Source organism: Rhodnius prolixus, unplaced genomic scaffold, assembly GCF_049639745.1.
Source record: "Rhodnius prolixus isolate KJV_2025 unplaced genomic scaffold, Rpr scaffold_5, whole genome shotgun sequence".
NCBI classification, from domain to species: Eukaryota; Metazoa; Arthropoda; class Insecta; order Hemiptera; family Reduviidae; genus Rhodnius; species Rhodnius prolixus.
This window is the reverse complement of record NW_027411624.1, coordinates 11,327,098-11,354,990: the sequence shown is the minus strand read 5'-3', so window position 1 is coordinate 11,354,990 and position 27,893 is coordinate 11,327,098. Positions and strand designations below refer to the sequence as shown.

At 34.2% G+C, this 27,893-nt stretch overlaps 1 protein-coding gene and 1 long non-coding RNA gene across 3 annotated transcripts in view; one reads left to right on the top strand and one right to left on the bottom strand.

Moving 5' to 3' along the window:
* LOC141458910 (pyrokinin-1 receptor-like) overlaps positions 1-27,893 on the bottom strand; it is a 165,752-nt gene that overhangs the window by 38,969 nt on the left and 98,890 nt on the right. Inside the window, 2 exon segments of the mRNA XM_074137490.1 lie at positions 5,635-5,851; positions 17,347-17,605. Of these exon segments, the coding sequence (XP_073993591.1) occupies positions 5,635-5,851; positions 17,347-17,605 (476 nt within the window).
* On the top strand, positions 117-26,431 carry LOC141458912 (uncharacterized). 2 transcript variants are annotated; one of them, XR_012461273.1, is made up of 5 exons: positions 117-276; positions 1,078-1,178; positions 1,779-1,968; positions 24,740-24,947; positions 25,872-26,431. It is a non-coding gene; the product is annotated as an uncharacterized lncRNA (long non-coding RNA). The 2 variants fall into 2 exon arrangements; XR_012461272.1 differs by lacking the exons at positions 24,740-24,947; positions 25,872-26,431 and adding an exon at positions 2,326-2,604 and having other exon boundaries at positions 121-276.

Genomic DNA, 27,893 nt, shown 5'->3' with positions numbered 1-27,893 from the left:
CAACATAAAAGACAAGCTAATTTGTTAAGAACTAAAATTACAAACGTAATAGGATTTTCCTCGTAATCAAAATTAATAAATACTTTGTGGCTAGGTAATGAAATAGATTTAATGTAAAACTTATAAATTCTTACAGCTGCTATAATATTGCGGTTACAACAAAATTACATTTAGTTGGTTAGCTTTAAAGAAATTTATTGCTTCAAATTATTGTTGATTTTATATTTTAATAAACCAAATCAATCGTCATTTGCATCGCTACTTTTTACTTTCAAGGTTTTTATTTTATTATTAATTAAAAGTATATCTTAAGGTCTTTATTTCTTTCTAGACTATTCCTTCCGATTTAAAATCCCTGTAAACGATTCACAAAATATTACAAAGGAAAGGTGGAAGTGTCTGTAGAGTTTATCAATCCTTTTCTTTGATGACCATTAACCCTCGCTTCACTTAACAAAGGCCCTTTGATTTTTTTAATTTATTTAATTAAGAAAGTCAGAAAGAATTTTTTTTAAGAGCCAAAATAAAACAGTTTAAATTATTTTTATAATTGTACCCTACATCCTGTTCAGTTCAGTTCTGTTACAACAATTTTCACAATTCTTTAAAATTGAGCTCCCCAAATAAATATAAATTAGGCTATTTACTGCACTATTTCAGGAATTGTACGCACATTGTTGGTACTTCTCTCAAGTTTCAATACATAAATTTGTTAGCAATCGTTTCAATAATTGGATGATAAATTCTAACCTTAGATAAAAAGGCTACCCGATAAAGGTTAAGTTAATGAATTTATGATATGGGTTTAACTAATGTAAGCTTTAAAAGTGCACAAAATCAATAAATAAATTGAAATTGTTAATGATAAACTTAAACCACCCATTATGCGACTGTCCTTCCGAACAGTTTCAACTATTTATTATGCAGTTTAATTTTTTATTGTACTTACAATTATTCCCATTATAATTAGTGGCTAGTTGATTAGTTGATACTATGATATTAGTTTAAGTAAGTTTGTAAGTTTTTCAGCAATTTATTTCATTTTGAGAGAATTATTTCAAGAAAAATATTTCACAGTTTTCTTCAGTTTATAACATAACGTTCGACTGATATGTGAGAAGGTTTATTGTTGGTTACAGAACAGGGCTGTCTGAAATATTGTATATATTATTTATGAGGTAATTCTAACCTGTACATTTTTGTTTAAAATTGTGTTAATTAATGCTGAATTTATTTATCGATTCAATTGATATTATTCTATTAGTTTGTTTGAATGATTAATGTAAAATGTGAAGCTAAAATTTACTAATGAAGAACACTCAGCAAGCAAGTGGAGCGAAAGCAGTGATTAAAATTCATTTAGTCCATTAATTAATTGCTTATTGATTTATTTAATTACTTATATTACAATAATCTAGATAGTTTGTCTTAATATATACGATTTTAGGCTTATTTAGTTTAATAGTTCAGATTTCGTAACATGTAACTTTAATCAATTATAGTCCAAGTAAATTAAAGTTTAATAGTTTACTCTGAGACCTATTAAAGTCTTATAATAAACTCTGATTCAATGTACCGTCTAACTGAGCAATTCTTACCTTCCTGGGCATTCTTAAATAGGGGTTTAAATTTGGTGTCAAAATAGTTTTGAAAGACGCAACATTGTTTAACTAAAAAAATAATGCCGTCAATTAATAACTCTACGGAGTTTAAGGAGTCAGAGGGGAGCCAAAGATTATGGTAGGGAGTAATCCACTCATAATTATTATAAATTCTAGCTGGAGCTTTGAGGAACCTCCTTCTGTAAGAACTTCCAGAAGATAGAGCTCACTCAAGAGAGGTGTCTCCAACCAAAAAAGACAGATTTTTTGAGACACCAAAACTCGTAAGATCAAAGCAAGTAACGAGCATTGAGCTTTAGAAAACTTGAGATTTATGGGCGTCAAATACAAGAAACCATTTTAACAGGTATTAAGGCTTCTAATAAGATATTGAATATAATTAAGTTATAATGATAGCTGTAAACCAGCTAGAGCACTGCTTAATGTCTGAAACTGTAAAAGTGAAGCAACATAATCTACAGTAAGTAAAGGCTACTTTTTTGAGGAGAGCTTTATATCAAAACTACTACTTTAGGAGTCGTAAACGGAGATGACTAGCGAACATACTTTACTTCTAAATTCTCATATTAACCATTCACACTTCGACCAGAATGGCTGACATAGTGATATTACAGCCAATCAGATCAGTGAATAAGATTCATTACTTTGATTTTCCATTACACATCTTATGATATAGTCTCATAATAAATTTAATTGTCTACAGAATTACGGTACAAACATTTACTGAGTTAACGTGAAATGGATCCATAACCACATTACATACATGCCGCAAGAGCGAACATGGTCAATGAGGCTTGCATATTATATTATGTCTGAAACACAAGTTTGTTAAGCCTCTGTCATGTCATGAATACAGCCCACTAATTGTTTCATCAATATTGACTTAATCATTCATGCAAATGTGTGTAATCTATGCTAAATTATGTTTATAAAACTAATTTACCAATCAAGGATATGTTTGGATACCTCTCTTTAAGAGGGATTACTTGAAATCAAACGTTTCTTTTACTAGGTAAGAAAAGTGTTAGGGATTTTACCAAAATTTAAGAAATCAGCAATATCTTGTTTTTAAGGTCCTCTCGAGGCTGAAAAATAATATTTTAAGAAATAGACAGTGTTTGTTCGTATGTGTGTGTTTAAAATCTTTTCAAAAACTAAAAAACCGCAGATAGCTGAAATTATGATTATTTCCGTTGGGGACCCTCTAGGGAGCTAGCGATTTCCCACAACCAAAAACGCCTTTTTTCACGAAAAGATTTTTCCACTTATTTGCAAATTTTTCGAAAATGGCTCCAATTTTCTTTAAGTGAAAAGTGATTTTCACTTAAACTTGGCATACTTATTGCACTTATCTACCATTTCAGTATGATTTACGGTTCTACATGATATAAATGAGGGGATAAATGTATGTCCAAATTGTAAGAAAATACAACAACTGGATCACTTTTTCTAAATCGATTTTTCACTTTTCTGAATTTCATTTTTTCGAAAAGTGTTTCTAAACTCAAAATATATATTACATACATCTATTTGACTTTTATTTGAATATTTTAGGGGATTAAAGAACAAAACGTTTCGACCTACAGAGAATATAAGTTCCTTTAATCTAAAATCTCGTCTAAAAATAGATTATGCTTCTATCTATGTTTCAAATTTAACTATTTACAAAGTCCTTGAAATTCCTATCGTCAATCTAGTAGCCAGATCCCGATACAAACAAAAAATCCACCCATCCATGCAATCCCCCCCTAAACTTTAGGTCTACCACCTCTCTTCTTGTACCAATTTCAGATAACGCTCTCTCAGATGATTGAAACGCCAGTTGCCTCGCGATTTCCTCATCGAATGATGAGAGTAATTATAGTTCAGAATGTTACCTTTGGGTAATTTCTTCTGCCCTCGGAGTGAGAAAATGCACTGTGTGTGCATGTTCCATGAGTGCATTTAAGTTTAGGAAAAGTATGAATTCGAACCTCGAGTAATATAGAAACAGAAAGTCTTGTGAGTCGTTCATACTAGATTTAATGTTTTAATTATAAATATAAATCATAATGTTGAAGTCAACATAAATCTGAGAAAATCACTGTACCAATTCAAGAATTAATTATTTCCGCCAATAATTAAGTAGTCTTTTGCGTATCCGCTAATTGGGTTAAGTTCCTCGTTTCCCCAATAAAACGTTTCCCATTAAGTTTCTTCAGACCGTTTTGCCCCAAAATTAAAATAAAATGGAACATCATTATCAGCAAATTTCCTTCTTTCACTTCATTCTCAGCGCAACATTGGCTATTTCCCAATCGATGAAGAGACGTTCAGTAGATTGAACGGTTTATTGCCTCTTTCTGCTCCAGTCCAATTAGGAGATAGAAAAAGAAAACTGGCAATCTAAGATGCCAGCACTAAGGTAGAATGGTGAGAAGGCTTCTTCATGTTTAACCAACAGGAGCCTTGGTGGAAAGCAGCCTCCTTTCTTTCCAAGCTCAAGCTTGCTCCCCTTAAAGGCGCACGAAGAATTAGCGGGGATTAGTAATTGAAGTGTGAGAAGTTTCTAGTCTGGGTTGCTTAGTATCTAATTTTGGGCGGTTGTTGGAGGCCTCTAGAGGGACTCAGACATACTGAATTGGGCGAGGACATGCACTCGGCTCAGTAAGAAAGGCGTCGCACCTGTTCCTTCCGAGGGAACCTTCCATTCACAACCAGTGGTCCTTTTGAGTTATTTGACGCCAGCCTAGGTCATGCAAGATCATACCTCTGATGATCAAAGTAAACGTCACAAAACCTAGCGGTCTCACCGACCCTTCCAGAACAGGTACCCATGCCAACTTAATCAGACCTAATACCTTACTGCAAGGCAAAACAGATCTGAAAATATTTCCAGGGATTACTTGGAGACTAGAAGAGATTCCCCCCAAAAAACGGGTTTTCTCCATTATAGGACGTCACAATAAACATCTTTTATTCAAAGGGTACGGTTAAACTAGAACCCCAGAGCAGACTGTGTCACGAAAAGAATGAAATTGCCTACCTACTTGCAGGCATTGCTATGTTGTGGCATGAGATATTTGACAAGCTGAAAGGAAATCATGCTGCAAAAATAACTAGTAGGTAAATCATGCACTTCGTAAAGAGAGAAGGCTTTATTTACTTGGCCCTTCAAAGGGACGGTTCAATAAGCCTCTTTGGCTCTTTGGTAAGACTGGGAAAACTGTTTCCTTAATTTATTATTTATTGGGACAACCCGTATCCCCAATAAATTAAAAATAGATAGACATCCCTTTCGCTATCCCATCTCATAGTTCCTCTACGTTGAATATTCAATGTCTCCATTGTACCCCAGTTCTCTTGGGCAGCATCAAAAGCAAATCCGTCAAGTATGCATACACGTATGCTGTATTCTGATGTGGACACAAATAAGTATATAATCTACGCAAACAAGTTCAAAGCATAATTGTTTGGTAATAACTCTTGCCATACAACTCCAATAGCCGAGGTTAAGAGTTGAAGAAAGAAACTTGACTCTAGAGCGATCATACAATTTGTGGAATTACATAAACTAATTATGCCAGTTTGAAGATGACCTTTTCTAAATTGGGACCAAAGTACAGAAATGTCTTAAGAGATTAGCATTAAGTCTAAGGCCATTAAGTAGCTGGCTTTTGTAGCAGATTTTCTTGTTAAAAAAAAACCCTGAGCTTGAAATGGTGGACCAAGTCTCTAAAAATGATTAGGAAAAATGTTTGTAAAGAAACTTAAATCACATAGAAGAGATTATAATTCATTATTAAAGTTCAGCTTTTTTTAAGTGGTATTTATAAAGTAATTACTTAGAGTGGAGTAAAGATTAAAAGCTTAAAGGGCTTAACTGTACTTAGAGACTCTTTAATAAGTTTAACTTCGAGTATTCTTAAATTTGTTTTATATATAAAATAAAATTCTGTAGCTTAGAATCAAAGCAACCAACAACTACACTAAATATAATATATAATATTATGAATATTTAATGAATAATTACCTGAGGTATAGCGAAGGCTAGCGCTACCACCCAAATAGCTAATATAAATTTCACAGCTCTAGATAATTTAGACATGGTGTGCGCTAAAAACGGGTGACAGATGGCCACGTATCGTTCTATTGTGAAGGCTGTTATCGTAAGTACTGTAGCATTTGCAGAAGTTTCAGCAGCTAAACCTCTCAGCAGGCAGAAAGCTTCACCAAAAACATAAGGATATCTGAAAACAGAAATAAATGATTCAAGATTAATAATCTGAACCTAATTGGGGAACAATTAATGTAAAGTTCATGTACTGAGTTTGAATTCCACTTTAAAAAAAAAAAATGACATCAATTACTCTGACTATATTATACACATGTATGATACACAACAAGCCAAAATTCTCTACATGATCTTGCTGAAGTCTGAGAATGAAGTCTAACCTACCTATCTCAGAAGGGCCCTTAATTCGCTAAAATGTTTTAAATAAAATTTATAGATATAGAAACATAAATACAACTACTAGGTCGGAAGTTGGACTTAAAGCCCCGCCTGAAAAAAAATAGGCGATTACTTTACTCTACTTTAAATACAACTACGAGTTATCCAAATTGAAAGAAAATCGTATGGAACTTTCTAATACAAAGAAACCGTTTTTAAAATTGAAAAGCTGCCATTTTTACTAAAAATGCTAATTAAGAATGTTGAATGTAGATTACTGTTTTGGTTAATGCAGAAACTTCTTCTGTTACAATCTGCTAATGAACAAAACAATAACATGCATAATCTAAATACATAATCGATAAACAATCGATTAGCGACTCTGATTAGTTGCAAACAAGTTAATGGAAAATCAATAATATCATTCTTGCTTTTTTTAGTTAATGTATTCTGATTGTATTCATTAACTATATTAAACCCTAATCAAAGCGGATCGAGAGAATTCATTTTAATTTCTTGAATTGGTTGAGAATATTTTCCAATAAGTGGCTAGTTTTCTCTATATTGATTTCTTGGGAATTTAGTTTGGGTGAAAATTTTGATGCCAAGCTTTTTACAGGCTTTGTTATTAGAATTCTATTCTATCCAGTACTGCCGTTAAAAGTTTATCCATGGATAAACAAGATAACAAGATATTATCGTCTTCTAATCTTGAATTTAACCTTAAAATTAACTCACTCTTCCATCTATCCCGTCCTTGCTGGTATGCCACAGGGAAGTGTCTTAGCTCCTCTTCTTTACACAATCTACACTGCCGACTTACCTTCTAACCTTAATACCTCTATTTACACCTTCGCTGACGACACTGCCATTCTCTCCACACACTCTGACCCTATCCTCTCAGTACGCTCACTACAGTCCCACCTTCACTCAATAGAACCTTGGTTAGAAAACTGGCTTATAAAAATTAACCCAACTAAATCTAAATACATAGTCTTCACACTCAAACATCAAACTCCGCCACCTGTCTTCTTACATCACACACCTATCCCACCAGCCGACCATGTGCGGTACCTTGGAATGTACCTAGACAAGAGACTTACCTGGAACCCCCATACGAGACTTAAACGTACCGAACTAAACAAACGATACAAACTTCTAGCCAGGCTACTCGACAAACGCTCAAAACTCTCACTACAGAACAAACGACGACTCTATACAGCCCTTCTCACACCAATATGGACTTACGGACTCGAACTTTACGGTACAGCTAAAAAATCCAACCTCAATAGACTACAAACACTGCAATCCAAAATTCTCCGCCGCATACTAGACGCTCCATTCTATGTAAGCAACCACACTATACATACAGATCTCCAAATTCCACTTATCTCCGAACTTGCCAAAATTCGATACAAAAATTTTCACCAAAAACTCTCACTGCATCCCAACCCTTTAGCTGCAAACCTGTCTACAACTACGCTACCCTCCAATCCTCGAAGACGGCTGAGGCGCCGTTGGCCCCGTGACCAACTGGGTGACTAACGGCGGCCATCAATGGATGACCGTCATTCACGTATGCCACGCTATTGACATACTTTCATCGCATTTACCTATTGTACCTGTAGGTACAGGTGTAAATTTCATTAAAAGGATAATAAAAAAAAAAAAAAATTAACTCTGTACGTATCTTTAGGAGACGTTAGGTCTGTCATTAATTACAAATTAAGGCAAGTAGGGGAATGTGACTAGTTTTAATTCTTGTCACATGCAGCGCTACTTTCCAACATGTAAAGTATGGTTTCAATTTTTTGAGATAACTTTATGTCTCCTAGAACTTACTCTGAACTAAATATATTGCAATGAGAATACTTGTATATTATGGAAGCAGATTTTTGTGCCTTTTTTTTTGGCGCTGTATTAGAGAAAGTCTTACAAATAATGGGAAACCTCTTTCAACAAAGTCGCGTTTAAGGTTTACCATTATTTCAGTTTTGTCAAAACTTTTGATTCTTTTAGACTTTAATTAGTGAAGACATGGTACTTTATACTGAAGAGACTCTTCAGTTGGAAGCTCAAAGGAGCAGAGTTTCCCTGAATGAAACTCCTCTAAAACCCATTTATCTGTGAATATATTTCAAATAAAGAGATGTGACTTTTAATAAGCTGGGGGGATCAGAGGAGATAATTCGTAAAAAAAAAAAAAAATAAATAACGACTGAAGGAAAAACCCTTGGTAAAAAAGGAATAGCTTTTTAGATAAGAAGATTAGCGATGGCAGAAAAAAAATCCTCTTTTGATCAGAAGAACAGGATCTATTCCATGTAAAAGTTACAAAAGATTTACCCCATTATCCTAACGGGATAGGTAAATAAAAGTTTTAAATAAAATCGTAAAATCAGCAAGAAATAAATAAATAAAATAACATCAATAAACTTAGACTTCCGGCTGATTGATTTCGTCAAAAAAATAATTAATAAATAATAGATGAAAATGGTGCTAAAACGAAATACTAACTTTAAGCACTTTTAGGGAGCGATATATTCTTGTGGTGTACTTTGGCTGGTATGAAGATGAGATGAATGGTTTAATAATCGACCAAATATACCACTTCTTTGCCATCTGTCCCAGATTGAGTGAAAAAGGTAGAAATATTTTGGAAATTTCAGTTAATGTTAATGTTTTGAATCGAACTTACTTTGGCCATCTTTACCACTTATTTTTTGTAAAAATTTATACAATTTATTTATAAACATCTAAAATGTTAATTAAGAAAATTGAATATCAAGAAAAAGAATAACAAAATAGACGTTAGATAAATAGAAAATGTACAAAAGTAAATATGGAAACTAATAAGTTTTTAAATTCTGTTTGTTTATTTTTGTTTAATATTTATTTGGTAACATTATCCATTCTTTTAGTAGATTTCTTAATATTAGTTTATAGAGGAGTTTTATATTCTTTCTTCTTCTTATTTTTGGCTTTTTCTTACTTAGTTCTGTTCTTTCAAACTGTAGTAATAATGGAATCACAAGGGATTGTGTTTATTTAATCGATAATTTGGTATTATTTCTTAACACGACTCCACGGACGGTCTGTGACCATGGTGATTGTCTCGTTTATGATTGTAGATGAATAATTATGTAATATTTAAGGTATTATTATTCAATAAAGACTATTACTACTACTATAGTCTGTTTACATTCGCACTATAAGAAAGACCCACGCACTTAAAACTCCCTATGGTGGAAATTCAATTTTGGAGACGGAAAAAGTAAAAACAATAGTCTTAATTATAGTTTTCTTTAGCGTTAAAAAGTTTTTCACATTTTTATAATCTTAACTAACTTAAAACTTGGCCCATAAAAAAAAGAAAGAAATTTTATTCGATGAACTTGTCATTTTGAAATGGTGAAAATAGACAGTGGACCCTGTTTAATTGTATTATTTCCGTTTAATGCAATTCTAGGGGCAATTTTGATATGCAAACTCCATCGAATCGAATTGATGCTTCTAAACTTTTTGCCTATTTTCTGGCCATCTGTAATCCATCAATCTTTAATGCCAGCAACTTCAATCATCTATGCCTGAATGATCTGTTCGTACTTCCATTTTATCGATTGATTTTTTTTCCTTTTCTGCTTATTAGATTATTGGATATCACTACTACAGCTTATCCGGTAAAATACAAAAATTAACTCAGTACCAAAAGTAACTCTTTTTACGGATTAATATGTCATTAAAAGACTTCAATTTTTTTGTAATCATAAATTAATTATTGCAGTTATAGCGGCTTTGAGGCTGTACAAAGAGCAACAATCAGTGCCATCTGATTCCACCTCGATTATCCCGGTACATATTTGAGAAAAAATAAACATGGTTTGGACATTAATTTTCATCAAGGTAACCATACAACCTTGCACTATTCCTGAGCACATTCCAATAAAACTCGCAGCCAATAAGATCGCTAGCATTAATTACTATCTACCAGTAATAACTCCGTTTCTAAAATTCTCCATCTTGCAAACAGCCTGTCCTTACTCTAGAAGTTTGTGAATTTAATTATACTCTGTTGGCTAAACTTGGCTCTTCGCAATTCCCTTACATCTGAAGTTTCTTAGTCCTTACCACTGAGATGGTGAGGGAAACCCGTTCTTGAATAGTGTCCCCGGGAGCCTTTAATTGGTTCCTCCTTTACTAGCAACTTACTGCATAATCCAAAACACATATTGCTGAACGTTGTGAAATCTAAATTAAATAAACAAAAACAACTTTTAAATTATCGGAAGGAGGTTATAAAAGGCTTTGTTTTCAAGAATCAAGTCAATGTTAGTGTATGGCTTATTTCAGCCACTGCGCGACCATTAAGGCATTGGAATTTGGAAAACGTAATGGCTTAATTTGGAAATGGAAATTCAACGAGACTGTACCAGTTTCACACATAACCTTTTTTATCTTTTTAGACATAACTTGAGATTTTTCGCTGATGGCTAAGCCATAGAACAACCTAGTACCTGTAAAGCTAATTATGTATTGTGGTACTGGGTTCGATTCCCGGTCTTAGGCCTTGGATTTTTATTTAATGATTAATAAAAGAAATTTAATAGTAAACTATGTTTGCTAGTCGCCTCCGTCCACGACACCTAATTGGTAGTTGGACGTTAAACCCCGCCTGAAAAAATAGGCAATTACTTTACTTATTTTATTTTACATAAACTTTTTTCAGTAGATTTTCAGTGAAAATCTACAAATGGCTGAAACTGTGGCTAAACCCTTTTATAGACCTTTAAATCCTTTACAGCCCCTTTTCAAACTATTGGATCTCGTAATTCTGTAACAGTGCACCTTCTTGGGTATTGAATTTCGTTATTCTGTAACAGTGCATCTTCTTAGGTACTGAATTTAGTAATTCTGTAACAATGCACCTTCTTAGGTATTGAATTTCGTAATTATGTAACAGTGCACCTTCTTAGGTATTGAATTTAGTAATTCTGCAGCAATGCACCTTCTTAGGTATTGAATTTAGTAATTATGTAACGGTGCACCTTCTTAGGTATTGAATTTAGTAATTCTGTAACAGTGCACCGTCTTAGGTATTAAATTTCGTAATTCTGTAACAGTGCACCTTCTCTAGAATTTTGAATTAGAATTTCGAAAAAATCCTTCCTTACGGTTTTCTATTCTACCAAAAGGAACTACGTTCAAAATTACATGCTTCTAGTTCCAATAGTTTCCGTTCTGCTTTGCTGTATCTGTGAATCAGTTATATTTTTTGTATCTACTGTTCACAACATCCCTATTGCAGTGATGATCAGTGAAGATGCTGGACGGATCAGATGATGTGGAAAAATAAGAAAGAAAAAGGAAAAGAAGAGAGAAAATTTATTAAAATTTCCTTTTTCTTCAATTTGATTGAATAATAATTAATTCAAAATTTGTTTTAATACACGAAAATATTGCTTAAGTAAACTAAGGTGGAAATATTGGACAAAATTGCAGTGGTATTATCTAATTTACATTCCATCTTAGTTAGAGTATAAAGAGATTTAGTTCTAAAACGAACTCTTGATAGCGCTCTAATGCTAGGCAAACTAAGGCTGATTAATCCTTTAAAAGGGTTGTCAAATTTTCTTAAACTAAGTGTGACATTATTTGGAAATTGTTTACTTTAAATTTCTGTGTGGTGTGTGGAAATTTTATCGATTCTCTTATGTTTGGGAAAAATATCGCGAATAGAGAACATTGGGGACGGGACACACTTTTAATTTAAAGAATTAGTGTCGTCTGTTGGTTGTCCAAGCATCCACTTTGGCGACGAAGAAAGTGCCAAACTCTTTGGCCGCTACAGAACAGCTTGATGCAACAGAAACAGCAACGGCCTAATTTTCTTCAACAATTTAGAAGAAAGAATTCTTTGTTTCTAATCTTAAAACACATTGCCGACCACTCGAGAAAATCTCTTCGTTTTGTGAAATTTCAGTGCACGACCGATCGGGGAAATCTCCCTGTTTTGACAATGCAATGCAATGGAGTACTGAATACAATACGAGGGTCGTTTGAAAAGTCCGTGCAAAGTCAGAGAGATAGCACTACTGGCGCGTATCGAGGTTATGTTTAGTTAGTAGCATCTCTTGGAAGAACACACACCAAGTTTCAGCCAGATCGGTCTATTTCTTTATGTTTGGCATTCGTTTGAATCGAGGAAGTCGAGTGATTTTCAAAAAATGGACGAAAAAGAATTTCGTGTGTTGATTAAACACTACTTTATGAAAGGCAAAACGCCTCAGGAGACTAAAGAGAAGCTTGATAAACATTATGGTGACTCTGCACCTTCGATTAGAACAGTTTATAAGTGGTTTCAAAATTTTCGGAGTGGCCATATGGGCACAAGTGACGCTGAACGTTCTGGACGCCCTGTTGAGGTTACTACTCCAGAAATCATTGATAAAATCCATTATATGGTGATGGATAGGGGGATGAGATTTTTCAGACTTGGACAAATCCTATTATTCGGAAGGGATCAACAAACTAGAGCAGCGTTGGACGAAGTGTATAAGCCTAAAAGGAGACTATGTTGAAAAATAAAAAAGGTTTACCCCAAAAAATTAAGTAGTTTTTATTTTTGCACGGACTTTTCATACGACCCTCGTATATTATGTACTTATATATTTTGATGCCCACTACTCTTCGTTGATCGCTGTATATTATCACTATATTTTTTAAATAATAGAGAGTAAAAGAATTAGGAGATGAGAAAGAAAGAGAAATTGCTAAAAATAATGCTGATAAACGGTCATAGTCATCTACAATTCCAGTCTTAAAATTTTTGTATTGAGCATAACAACTCCCACATCTACTTTGTAATTTATCTTCGTAATATAATAAAAGACCTTAATAAAATGTCCCAAGAAACTGAAGATGCTTTTAATGAATTTCATCTTGATACTGCACATCAGAATGTTCAGAAGACAATTTTCAAACCAGGAAATAGATCTACTCGTAGAATAATTTCAAGCGATTCACAGAGTAATTTGGAAGAATCAGGCAGTGATTCATCTATATTCAGTTGAATGTAGTAAAATAGTAATTCAACTATATTCAGTTGCAACTCGTGCGGTCGGCAATGTGTTAAGAAATGTTATCGTCAAGGAATACAACAATTCGCTGCAAGACGGTGGTGCTACTATTGTTTCTAAAACTACATTTTGAACATTAGCATTAACTTTTTATTAACAATATAAAAAACAAATAATAATAATTCAATAAAAATAGGGCTTTTTTGTTTTTTAAATTCAGCCTATTATATTACTTGATAATTTCAAAAATTAGATGACAAATTTTGTTACAAGGTCAATATCAAGCAAAATATCTAATAAAACATCAAGTGTAATAAAATTTACGAGTAAAATTACTGAAGTCATTCAAGAAAATCAAAAAACTTTTTGAAAGAAACATGATTTTGATGTAAAAAAAACAAACATTTAGAGTTATCTCACAAGAAACCATCCAAACTTTCCTCATCACTATTGCTATCTGCTCCTGTATGACATCATAATCTTGCTATCTGCTCCTGTATGACATCATAATCGCCATAACTATCAGCGAAAGATTTCTTTTTTTTTAGATGTATCTCCCCAATAAGTTTGACGAGATATAATTTTCTTTTTTTTAGTTAGAACTTATTATTTTGTTCTTCTATGGAAAACAAAGGCATAACAATGAAAGAATTTTCAATTAAAGTACTAGGAGTTTGCCTCAATAAACATCCCAGACGTTCTAACCACAATCGATACTAAATCCATTGAGTCGAAACGAATGGATCACCAGCTCTCGATAACAATTGCGTAAAACATAACATCTCAGTTAGCCAATTTGTCTCTTTGAGTTAAAAACTCTTTTTCAAATTCTCATCAAGTCCAAAGTATTTATAATTTTTTCATGTTTAATTATCTGCTTGGCAATAAAAGTATCTTCTGATGTATGAGAACTTTGCCGTTACGAGATCAGTGGAGATTAAGCCTCTGTATCTGCTAAGTATTGTAAGGGGATGGTACAATAAGCCTCAATCAGTCCAAGATGTCAAACAGAGCCGATTTGAAGACAAGTCATCAATGAAACACCTCTCCATCTTGTTGAGAGTTAAGTAAAGGATCAAAACTTATGGGATTAATGTTTAGTGGGGGGAAAAAGTGAGAATATGGCGCCATAGAGCCTAGTATCCCAGAATGCTGTGTCTCCCACTGTTCCCAGATCAATCCAAGATGTAATACGACCTGAAGTGGGAAAGCTAAACGGAAACCCTACAGGGCATGCTCTGTTCAGAGTGAAAAGTCTTTTAACAATATTGTTACCTAACTAGTTAACACTTGGGGCTCGGGATGGCATTTAGATATTCCCAGAAAGATTTCATAAATTTAGGAGGCCATGTTGTATAATAATTGCCATTAAGAAATGTATCCTAAGATATCCTAAATCTTGTAAATAATAGAAGTAAGTCGCGTTAACATGATCTGAAGTTTACCAAAATAAATTCACCAAGTGGTGTTTATATAGCACTTATCTCTTTATTGAAATAAATCTCGATTCTAAAATATCTCTCTGGGCGTAGTATCGATTATTTGCCATTTCAGCTATTCAAGCTGTGTGAGCACATTATTATGTTTGAACACTATTAGGTCGGAAGGAAGTTTAGGCTTGTTTACTTTCTAAAGTGTTTTTCTACTAAAAATATTTACTTTATATAGTTTTGTTGCTAAGATTATCTTAAAACAGCAAATTTTCAGCTGTTTGACATTGCTTTTGTTTAATAAAAATTTCTGCTAATTTAAACTAGATCAATTGTGTTCCAGAAACGGCTTAGAGTAGAGTTAGTGACAGTAATAAACAAAGAAGAATGTAAAAAGACCCTTGAACAACTGGTCCGGCACAATAAAGTTCGACTGGAATGGGTGCCGGGCCATGTGGGGATTAAGGGGAATGAATTAGCTGATCAGTTGGCCCGTAACCAGTCCTGGCAATCACCAAGGGTGCAGTTCGTGAGGCTCTCAGAGATTGGATCTCGAAAAGCACTGGGTGTTGCTTCCTGGGGTCAAACACGGCAAGAGTGTCAAGAGAAATCCAGATTATTCTGGTTACAGCCCTAGTCACAGGGCACAGCAGGTTCAGAAAGCACCTGCACAAAATAGGGCTTATTAGCTCGGAACCGCTGTGCAGTTTGTGCCAGGAAGAGGAGGAAATGGCCTCTCACTTGCTATTCGATTGCGTTGCAATCGAGAGACTGCGCTACGATATCTTTGGAACTCTTGAGGCCAAAGGAGATTGTAGCGCAGAAGAAACTGGTAGGGAAAGCCCTCAACCTTCTTAGAAGGGGAGGTTTTATCTACTAGACTTAAAGGGGAGCCTCTGGGTGGCTGCGGTGCCGTGGGGCATGGGTCCCGCCCCGCCTTTACAAAATCTAAATATAAATGAACAAAGAACGTGATTATGAACGTAGTTACCTGAAGCTGGTCTCCTCATCCACTACATATTTTTGAAAAATCTGTGCAACCATCAATACAGAGTATTGGTATTGTCCAAGAAACCATCAAAATGTACCGGAAATTACGTCAAATACAGCTGGCATTAGTCAAGAAATGCTCTCCCGAGCCTGTTGCTTGGCAAGAAGCAGGCCCTCCAGCAGTTAACACAAATAAACTACCAAACAAATTTGCAAGAGAATCTGGACAATCATAGTTCTCCTTTACTCCTGAAAACCTCTCACTAACGGATTTATCCTCTTTACAAGTATTTGGATAATTTCTTTGATTTGTTGAAGTTTGATCACTGATAATCCTTTTGTTAAAAATGGTATTTCGTCAAATTTCTTGAATCCTGGCAATCCAGTTTAAACAGGATGGAATAATTCGTCTAGCTTTTAGTCGGTAAAGGTGTGTTGATGCCAATAAAGCTAATTGTTAATAAATTGAAGTACTCGTAATATAGTTAGGTGAGTAAATACGAGTACAATATTAAAGTACATTCCTCTAAAACTGGTCTTGACAATTTAATAATAAAAGCCAACGGCGTGCGAACCTACTATGAACTTGTTCACTAGTAATCAAATTGAAGATGCTCTATTCAGCGAGGCGTTGATGAAAATAATAGCTCCCCACCCAGTAAGCTATCTACTGTACCTAACTCTTAGGCAAACCATTTTAACCAGCCGCCGTCTACAGGCTTTTGCCTCGTTAATTACACACTCATTACCTTTGTCTTTGGTTCAGTAGCTAACAAGTTGTACTTTAAAAAGTGGTATAACTAATTGAAACTTTTCTAGCTGTTTGACACTCTTATCGCACTTGACATTTCAGCTCACTTGTTTATGAACTGAAAAGTCTTGTTTAACCAATCATGAATATAACTAAACTTAACGTCCAACTACCAATTAGGTGCCGTGCACGGGGACGGAAGCTCATATTTTACTATTAACAATTTTTTTCTAACAAATAAAATGTAGTCCGTACGCGGGATTCGAACTGCTGATCTCCCACACACAAAGCCACTATCCTGACCACTAGACCAACACCCTCTCCATCCTTTATCATTATTAACATATTAATTTAAGGGGCGTCAACATATGAGGTCACCGGACAGTGAGCTGTAAGTAGCCCTCTAGGAAGAGAAAATCTAAGGGCCAGCAGCTGATTGCGAACCCAGAATCTCCGCATGGGATTCCAGTATGCTAATCCCTTCCATTATTATCAATCAAAGAAGTATGATGGCTCTCAGTGATGTACGTAAAAAAATTAATGCTACATTGAAAGGTGGCTGGAACATGTTGAAAGAATGGAGAAAGAGAGATTCCCCAGTTGTATGCTGTACGACAGTTAAAAAGGAACTAGTAGGACGAGAAGATCCCAGCTTGAGGTGGACGGATGATGTGGAAGAACCTATAAGAAGAACGGAAGTTAGGAAATGCGAGATAAAGATGAGTGCTGAAGAAACGCTGAGGAGGCATAAGGACCGTAGCGCCAATAAAAGAACTAAGTGGCTAAGATTCAAAAAACTTTGACCAAGGTTACCAATACTTGTGCAATTATGCAGGTCTATGCAAGTGAAAAAAATCATTTAGTTGTCAATAGATTTGCCGCAGGTTGCACAGGCCTGTTCTAAATCATAAACCATCTTCTAATTTTATTTGAAAATCTAAATCTGTCTTTGACCATCTAATATCGTGGTTTAAAATTTAAATGCAATAACAAATTAATGTTAAACAAAGAAATAAATGAAATAAAGAAAAAATAAAACAATTACCTGGACCAAATGTAGTACATCTCTTGTGGCAAACCTGTTATTAGTAACAATAGATCGGATACCGCTAAACTGAAGAGATAATAGTTGGTAGCCGTGTGCATATGTCTGTTCCTGGCGATTACGACGCACGTACTCACGTTGCCAACGATACCGGTCACGAATATCGTAGAGTATAGTATAGTTATCGGTATGACGATGTAAAGAGGATCTCTTTTCGGAAATCGTACCGACACAGTTTCGTTTGTAAAGCTTTCTATACCTGTGAACAGACAAAAACAAAATAATAATGTTAAATTATTGCAAAAAGATAAAGTGAGCAAAAAAGAGAATTTATGTTGACTATATATTTATTTTTTCAATTTTAAGAATTTGTTCTTGCAAAATTTCTTAAATTAGAAATGAATGTATTACGCTCTTCTTTTTTTTTTTGGAAGAAACAGTAAATAACAAAGGGAAGTATGAGAAAAGTCTTTTAAGTAAAATTACTGAGAAGTTTGCATAATTTTCTTGCTGCAAGTTATTTAGGAACTTTCTCTGTGTAATTTCTAACTTTAACTCTAAGGTTGTTTATTATTTTAAAATAGTCCATCTTAAAGAACTCTCTGACAACTTGTACCCGAAGTAATGGAGCCTCTTTCCGCTCTTTCACAGCCAACCAGGATTCACATGTCATCATCGCGCACATCATCTTTTATCCTAAACTTTAGAACTTTAGTTCACAACAATGTGTTGTCTTCAAATCAACTTGCTGACAGACAGTATTACCAACTTTACTAACAATGTCTTCCGTAATATTTTATTCAAGACTTCAAACTGCTGAAGATACTTGATAAATTTTAGATATAAAACTTTCTTATTATAGGGGCTGTCTTTTAAGGAATTTTGGAAGAGAGAGACAATTCTATAAACTTATACGTTTCATTGGGAAACTACTGGAAGGATTTGGTACAGGGTGTACACGGAGGAGAGATCGAAAGTTCTGGAGGTGATTCAGCAGTTCAAATGCAACAAAAAATATTCTATTCACTGTGGCCCGATTCTCAATAGTGCCCAAGATATTTAACATTTTTAACTTTTCCGTTGGTATTCTTGTTTTTCACCATAAAAACGGCCGTAACTTTTCTATCCTGTATCCTATAACAAATCTGCTTATTCCAAACGAAAGAGCATTAAATTTCCTATAAATCTGCTAAACCCAGAGCCTCAAAATGTTTCTTATAACAATGAAATTTTTACTTTAATGTCTAAAAACTTCGTTCTCGATGATTTCTGTTAAAATTTTCAACTGCATTTTTTCAATGATTAATGAATCAAGGAGTCACCCAATTACAGGAAAATTTGTGCATTTATTTGAGCTTCAAGACCATATGCATGTTTTTGTTTTAAATACAACCCTACCCCGAACAGAGGAGTGTAAATGCAGAAAACTAGGGATGTTGCGAAACCCTGACTTTTCACTGATATCAAATTATTAATTTACTCGTATGTCGATTTTTGGCGAAGGAACAAAAAGCAAAGTGCATTTGAGCTACTGAATCACCTCCCGAAGTTTCGATCTCTCTTCCGTGTCTTGTATACTGTGTAATAGCCATAGTTCTAACATGTATGGCCTGAATATTTGTCTGAATTAATTTAATTTAAATTTTAGGAATTTGAAGAGTATGAGTTTATTTGTATTAGAAATGCTTAAATTTAAAATGGGACAATTTGATAGATGATTTTTAAATCGGAACTAATACGGAGATTTCTTTTCAAGCTAGGGTATACATGAATATATTGGTTTCGTGACCGTAAATTGTTAAACTTAGGATGGATGATTAGCGAGGAATCGGTCAAATAAAACAACTCGGCTCTTTGCCAACGTTTCGACAAATATATTTCCTTTTCAGGGCGTGGCTATGCGGGTTGGTTGAGAACAAAAACTTAGGGCCCGGCCAATTCGAAACGTCTGGATACCTAAACATTAAGTTTTCTAGTACCTCGGCTAATCTTTCGCTTCTTCTGGTTACCAATCGTGTCTGCTGGTCAGAATGCGTTGTTTGTTAAGGTCCCTAGTTTTGTTTTGGTTCTGTTTTCGTAAGAGCAGTAAGGTTTGCCTATTATAAGGAATCTATGCAAGTAATATCATGCTCTTCTGTGTTCCTGTCACAACCTGTCGTATCTTAGACTAGTAGTTTCCGGCACTGTCGTCTTGTTCCTCTTCCTCTTCTGGCAGTCCTACAATCTTCAACCCAACACTTTTCAATTTCTATTCAAAAATCTTATTTTTACAATATGTTTTTTTTGGTAAATTGACTTCATTTGCTAGTTATTCGAAAGATACCTTCACCAACCTATCAGCCATCTCGTACCTATCATTCCAACGTCGCTGTTCCCACTCTATTTCCACATCTCAGTCGATCTTTGTTAGTAAGTTTATTGCCTGTTCTGACAGGAACAAGTGAACGCTGCTATGGTTATTTGATTGTCCTTATTGCCGAATTGCCTTTCTCTTTCAGATGATGACAGTTTATGCATTAAATCGCTCTGTATTTACCCAGCTGTTCGGCTTGGTTATATTACAACAGCTTGAGTTTTATCTATATTTGCAGCTTTTATTGCATTACGTCACTATATGATGTGTTTGGGTTATACTGCAATTTTGTCAACCCTAATGTAGTCACATAAGTGCAGGTGGGTGCAGCCCTTGTGGTGCCTGATAAGTATGTTTGCCAATAGAGAACAGTTTGTCTGTAATACGGCCTTGCAATTTAGTTCATTAAATAAAGTGCATGTGCAACCGAAAAATTAGATCTGGTACAAACAGGAGTAAGTTTATGAATTTGACATCTTGATGTAAACACTGTATATTTAATCTAGCTTGAATTTTATGTAATATTCAACTGAAACACAATTAAAGGCAATTTGATTTTGTATATAAAGTAAAATGATTGTGCAGATGTTATTAACGCATTTGCACTATGACGTAACATTTAATCTTACTGCATGCCTGTTGCAACATGTTTCTACCCCTAATGAGAATATTTCATTCAGACGGCTTAACTATAAATGAACAGTTTCAAAGCACAACTCCATTAACTCCATAAAACAAAAAGTGGTAAAATGCGATGAAATAATGTACATTGTTTTTTAAAATTCCTGTTTAATATAAATTCAAATTTTACCGTTATCATTCAGCGACTGCTACTGAATTTGAGTTGAATTATTGCAACAATTTACATTAGAGCACGGGGGCTTAATCAAAATAGCTTCTGAAATAAATTATTTATTAATTCAATGGCCAAAAAAAATTGACTTTTAATCGTGTTAATCTTTATGGTTTGGGAAATTTATTGTAAATATAAAAAGCAATGACTGAACCAAGTGCTTTGACAACTTAAATTTAAGATATTTCAAAAAGTGGAGTTAATCAATTTGTGTAATGAACGGCTCTTGTATACAGTAAAGTAAATCTGATGAAGATGTAAATGGTACGGAAAGAACAGCAGAAGAGAAATTATAACCAGCGATAGCCAACTCTCTACAGGACGATCTGGAATCGTTGTGAAGGCAAGATTTTGAACAAGAGAATTTGTGTGCAAAATGGGGGGTGTCGAAGAATTTTCTATACTTATTTGGATTTATTAAATTTGGATTATATGTGATCTTAAGATCGTTTAGATCGATAGAGTTAGAGACATAAAATGGAGACTTAGTTGGATGATGAAGCATGTTAGATTGAAAGGACTGGATTTTTTTTTGAATGTTTGGTTGAACCCCCGAGTTCAAGTCCATAGGTCTAGATCGGCTTGAGAATGCTGTTGCATATTAGTCGTTTTTGTTCTAATGGTAGCCCTGATTATCTACCAATTAGTTGCAACAATAATTTCGGTTTAAGTCTTTCTAGCCCGCACACTGTGCGGGTTCCACATTTGGTCGTTTAACGATGTACATCCCATTATAGCGAACTAATTTAGCAGGAGAAGTCAAGTTAAGTCTTATAGAAGAGTTATGTTGCGGGCCAAAAAAAGTTATCTGCTGGCATTTTTGCTTATTTATTTTGGTACCCTTCTAGTTTATTTAAGTGAGTCTGAAGATGAGAGGAAGTCCGAACAAAAAGAGAAAACGGAAGTATCGTCAGTGTGTTTGAGTCAAGTTACCACAGGGTAAAAATATGTAGGTTGGAAAAAAAACTTTGTATTATTTGGTTCGGCAATTCTGCATGACAGAGCTGTATGTTTGGTTTAGCAGCTCCAAAGAAAGCCCAAGGGTGGTAAAACTTTTTTTAATCATCAACCAACTCGAAATGTTTATTTTAAGTGGTTAACTTTTATGTTAACATAAAAAAGAAAAGAAAAATCTATTGAGAATTCTCTTTTACTGCAGTGTTCACGTAATTAATTTCTCTTGAAACATTGAAGTATACAGGGTGTTCATTTTAAGACGGCTCAAACGCATTTCATGCTTAAACGGTTAATCTGAGCAAAAAATGGTAGAGGAAAAATTTGTTGCCCGTCGCCTCTAGTTTCAGAATATGTGACTTGATTTTAGATTCCTGCCCGCAAACGCGGCTGACGCGCGACCAAAAGTGAGGGATTGCAGTTGACCCCCATTTTCATATACATAGTTTTAAAGAGTATAAAAAGTTATGAAAGAAACCGGAAACCGCAATTCGATATCTCAAAAATTAAAGGTGCTAGGCCATTTCAAAATCTGGTATTTATTAATCATATTTCAATTTTTTAACTAGTTATCAAAGAGAAAGAAGAGCACGCGATTGGTCATTTTTATGTATTTTTTCATCCCCTTTCTAATAAAAATATTGCCATGGCAGTGAAGCTAGTATTTTTCTTAATATCGGGAAATAAGTAGTTTTCCGAGTGATTTTTCTAAGAAAAATCAAATGTTAAGAGCTATAGATGTTCTCAAGCATACACAAAATGGCTAAAAATTCATTTTACATCTGTTACAAACAAGAAGGTTTAATAATTATTTGGTAATTTTAGGAGAGTTGCGTTTAATTACCAAAAAAAAAAAATTGGAAACCTCCTGCCACATATTTAAGTGATCAATATCTTTCATGTAAAGGATCAAACTTATTGCTTAATTTATCAAATAATTCACTTTCGCAGCTTTTGCAGCATGTACTGTGCCTTCAAAGGTGCCTCCTCAGATACAGAGAGCAGTTGATAACCTCCTGGCTAACCTGGCTTACGAGCCACAGGAGGCACCTTTGAAGGCACAGTACATGCTACACAAGTTGTGCAAAGTGCATTATTTGATAAATTAAGCAATAAGTATGATCCTTTTACATGAAATATATTGATCACTTAAATATGTGATTTACGTATATTTGCGTATGCGGGCAGGAATCAAGTCACATATTCTGAAACTAAAGGTGACGGGCAACAAATTTTTCCTCTACCATTTTTTGCTCAGATTAACCGTTTAATCATGAAATGCATTTGAGCCGTCTTAAAATGAGCACCCTGTAGGTATACTAAAATTTGTTGTTGACAAATTATTTACCCCAGTTCACCTCAAATTTATCATTTTCCTGCAAACTACAAACGATAATAACCAAAATCCTCTACACCAAAATGGCTTTAAACCTTTTGGTTAAATCTATTTCTTCAGGCGATCTTTACGTCCAACTTCCAAATTAGATATCATGGATAGAGCCGGCAAAGACAAACACTTTAACATAAATTCTTTTCTTTTATTAACCATTAAATAAAAGCTAAAGCCTAGAGACCGGGAATCGAACCCATTACCACTAGACATAAAACCTTTTTACAGGCCTTTATTTAATAGATGCGCACAGTGAACAGAAATTTATTTATTCTATTTCTTTATTTTAAAGTTTACTATCGGACTCCATTATCGATATTGGTTTTAGCCTACCGGAAATCCTACTTAACTGAATCGATTTTTACAGATCGATTTTTTTTGTGTTTTCTAAAAAGATTTACGATTTCTTTGGAACCAATTACTTATGTGTAGATGTATAACATTAATTCGTAACATTTTCATATAAGAATTTGGGGTGGGATAGCGGAGGCAACCATCTTAAGCACTCTAGAGCAGTCTTTCTCAATGTGGGCGATAGCGCCCCCTTGTGGGCGCCGGAGGCCTACAGGAAGGCGGTAAAGGAGTCAGTGAAAACTGAAAGGTTGTAGAAACGGTTTAGGAGGGCAATTGCTGATTGGTGTTCTTCTAATTTTTTTTTTTTTTTTTTTTTTTTTTTCTGGCGCATCAACAGCTGAGGTCATTAGCGCCCGGAGCTTTTTCCAGTGCACTGCCGGCCTCCGGACAGTGATCTCTCGTTACAGACAACACTGTCCATCACCGGACAGTGAGCTGTAAGAAGCTCCTAGGAAGAGAAAATCTAAGGGTCAGCTGCTGGATTCGAAGGTGTTCTTCTAATATTTTAAACTATAATCAAATCCTGCCTTCTACACTACCATCAATTATTTCGTTGTTATTTATACAGTTTTTTCGTCAATTTTAGCTACAAAAGCTAATCCCTTAATTGTACCCCTGGAATGCGGTCGCTTGTTCAACGATTTTTTGATAGCATTCTCATCGTCGTATTTGTGTGAAAGTGGATTTAGTGCTGTAGTAACGCTGCTAACTAGAAAGAGAAATCGTTTTGCATGTTACCGAACGCGGTGACTTACGGCTGTTTTTTTTTAGTAAATTCGAGTCTGATAATATCCAAACTTGTTAAAAATAATCAGATTCATCCCTTCACATTAGATTAGTTTTAAAATTTAAATTGAAATGTTTTTTGTTTTAATTTGAATAAAAGTTTTCCTAAATATTATTTACAAAAGTTGTCTTTTATTGCTCTCATTAGAACAGTCTCATTTAAAATGTAAGTTCGAACTCAGAAACAGGATAAGACTCATATGGCACGCTGTAATTAAATTAAAGTAATGATTGCGATTACGATTTTTAAGATGTGGTAAAGTTACAAATTTCAGGGGGTACTAGAAAATAATTGATTTTCAAAATGGGCGCTAGATCCAGGGGTCGGCAACCTATTTTAAGTAGGGAGCCATTTCTCCTAAAATAATTTTAATAAATCTTACCAAGAGCCGCAAGGATGATAGTGTAAAACATTTTGTAGATCATTTGTATTCACAAATTATTATTTTATGATATTCAATCACTGTTTTATATAATTAGTCTTACATATTGCAATAGTAAATAAACAAATAAATAATAACTAAACCTGTGTTTGAATGAAAATGGCGGCAGTCCTATATATTACGTACTGTATTTTAATATAATTCTATTCAATTTCAAACCTATCACATTTAAAATTCTTTTTGAAAAAATATCTTTACTTTAATAAATGAAATTTGCATTTGTTCCAATAAAATTAAACTATACAATTTATTTTGAACAGGCTGAAGAGCCACAAAATTTGGATAAAAGAGCCGCATGCGGCTCGCAAGCCGCGGGTTTAAAGTCACCCAATAAGCCCAGATCGAATCTCTGTAAGTTCCCACAAAAAGGGCATTCTTTGCAACATCAGCCCAAAAATGATAATGGAAATTAGATAAAAAAGTGACACGTGGAAAGCTTATAGTTACTCCCAGCGCCTTATTTTAGTAGTAAGTACTGTAAGGAAAATTCGTTACCAATACAATGAAGAAAGTTTTTTAGAATTTTTTATAATTACCCAATTAATAATTTAAAAGAAAAGCTGCAAATGAAAATTACGAGAATTTCATTCAGGATATAGTAAAAAAAAGTGTTTCGCAGAAGGTGCTCCTTAATATATACGAGTATATATATATTTTTAAATTAATTTTCAGAGAAATTAGAAATGAATACGAACTTTACTCGAATTCCATTCATACACCTTCATTTTCAATTTCAAGAATCAACGTCATTCATTTCAATTTCATTCATCATGTTACGGACTTCCCAATTTTCTGATACAGTTTAATCAACTCATTAACAACGATAAAAGATTAAAAAAATTTTACGAATATATTTTTTAAAGTATCTTCAATTGGATGTAAAATTCCAAACAGTTTAATTAGCAATGAAAAATGCCGGATGTCCTCTTAGACAAGCAACTTCGTAGAAGGTCAACTGGTTTTTTCTCTCTGTAATTCTTTTAAAGAAACGCTTTAACTGACCGCCAGTAATGTGTGTTTATTACTATTAATGTAATATTGTAGATTATTCTCGGCTGAATAATTTTGTTCTTAGAATAACTATTCGCATAAAAAAGCAGAAGATTTAAAAAAAAGAAGATTGATTTGATTAAATTATTCATTGCAAAAACCAAATCTGCTTTTTTAACTGGATATATTGGAATTGAGTTAACAAATGTCAGAATGAAATAAAAGGAAAAAACTGTGTCTGCAATTCATTTTTTAGATTTATTTTTTTTAAGGCGTCTTTTATTTATTTTTAATCACAGCCTCGAGAATCCTTCTCTTGAAGCCCAGTATATTATCTCAGTGGCAGTGGCAGGTGTATTATCAGACTGTCAGTGGTATTCAATGTCCTATTTATTTTTTCAGCAAGGTTTAGTGCAAAAAAGGGGTAACTTTAGTGAAACCAAAATCTTTTTTGCAACAAACTATTTAATCTAATGATGGTTGAATATTCGAAAAAGCGGTTCAGGAATACAGGATGTTAAGCTAAAACGCTAAAACGATCCTTCTAGAGATTATTGAATGGAACCTTGAAAAAAGAAATCTGACGGAAATGTGGTTATCATGAAGGCAATGGAAGTGTGACCAGAGACGATGTTCGCTCGACACCTTTGGAGAGTTGTACAGAAACTATTGTCTTAAAAACTATCGCTCTATCTTGAGCAAAGAAACCTTGTAGAAAGTACAATTATAGTTCATCCTCTTTAAATAAAATTGTCAAAATATTTATTTATCTTTTATTTTTTAGAAAATTGCCCTCTCCCTTCAAGAGAGGGGGGAATCATCTGTAAAATTGATTCAATAATGAGTCACTTTCAGTGAATTCATTTTGACAAAAAAAAAGAAACGTCAAATTTGACGATCGCAATATCTTAAAAAAATTAAAGAAACTTAAAAAATAAAAATTATAAAGGATCAGGGCGAAGGGGATCAGGGCGAAGGCACCCTAAATAAACAAATGAGTTTCATTAAAAAAAAAGTCAGCAACCTTGGGTACACTGGTTGAAGTTCAGAATTTTGAGTAGAGCAGTTAATCTATATTCATAGTTTAATAATTAACGCTCCTAACATAGCATTCAGGGTATTCTTTCAATTTAAATACTCTCCTACGCAAAAATCTAAGCAAATACAACAAAATTACCCTAGACTTCAAAATATTTATCCAAAAATATTTACTGCACTTTTTCTTTTTTTTTAAACTTTTTAGAAATAATTTTGAAAACAAAGTTTTAATTGAACTTGAACTTAGAGATCAAAGTTTTCAGCTTTGTTAAGCATAAACTCAATTAAACTTTTTAAGAGATGCATATAAAGTGCCTACTTGCATTCTGGAGAATAACGTACGATGTGAAAATAACTTACAGAGTAGTTAAAGGTAAATCAATGTTGAGCAGTCTCCCAAAAATAAGGAGCTAACTAAAGACAGGTTAGTGAAGTGATATTTTTCTCAAATAGCCAGGTTGGGAGAATACGTTCTTCTAGATACGATAAATATTGATATACTGTAAATTAAGTAATGAGACTGATTTTTTAAATTTATTTATTCAAAAAGAATTACAATTCTAAATTGTCACCTTCAAAATAACTTCCTTCTGAAGCCACACAGCGCTGGAGACGTTTCTTCCACTCCTCATAGCAGTTGGTCGAACACCGATACTAGAATAGCCTTCAGCTGGTCGGTTACAGCCGTTTGAATGTTTTCAACTGTCCCAAAATGAGTTCTCTTGAGGTAATTTTTCAACTTCGGGAAGAGAAAAAAGTCACAAGGACTCAAGTCAGGCGAATAAGGAGTCTGAGGAGCCACAGGAATGTTTTTACTGGCTAAAAACTCGTTTATTGAAATTGCTGTGTGGACAAGGAGCATTATCGTGATGCAACACCCACTTGTTCTTGATGTTTGGTCTCACACGAATGACCCCTTTTTCGAAGTTTTTCAAGAACTTCTTGGTAAAAGTGATTGACCGTTTGACCCTGAGGTAGAAACTCTTTGTGGACGATTCCGTGGATATCGAAAAACCAAATCAGCATGCATTTGATCTTCGACTTCGCCATCCTTGCCTTTTTGGGCCTTGGAGAGGTTGAAGTGTGCCACTCCATGCTCATTCCTGTGGCTCCTCAGCCTCCTTATTCCATTTTGGGACAGTCGAAAACATTCAAACGGCTGTAACCGACCAGCTGAAGGGTATTGTAGCATCGAAGTTCGAGCACTGCTATGAGGAGTGGAAGAAACGTCTCCAGCGCTGTGTGGCTTCAGAAGGAAGTTATTTTGAAGGTGACAATTTAGAATTGTAATTCTTTTTTAATAAATTTTTTTTAAAAAATCAGTCTCATTACTTAATTTACAGACCTCTAAGACTTACATAGTTATACTCCACTCTGAGTTATAGA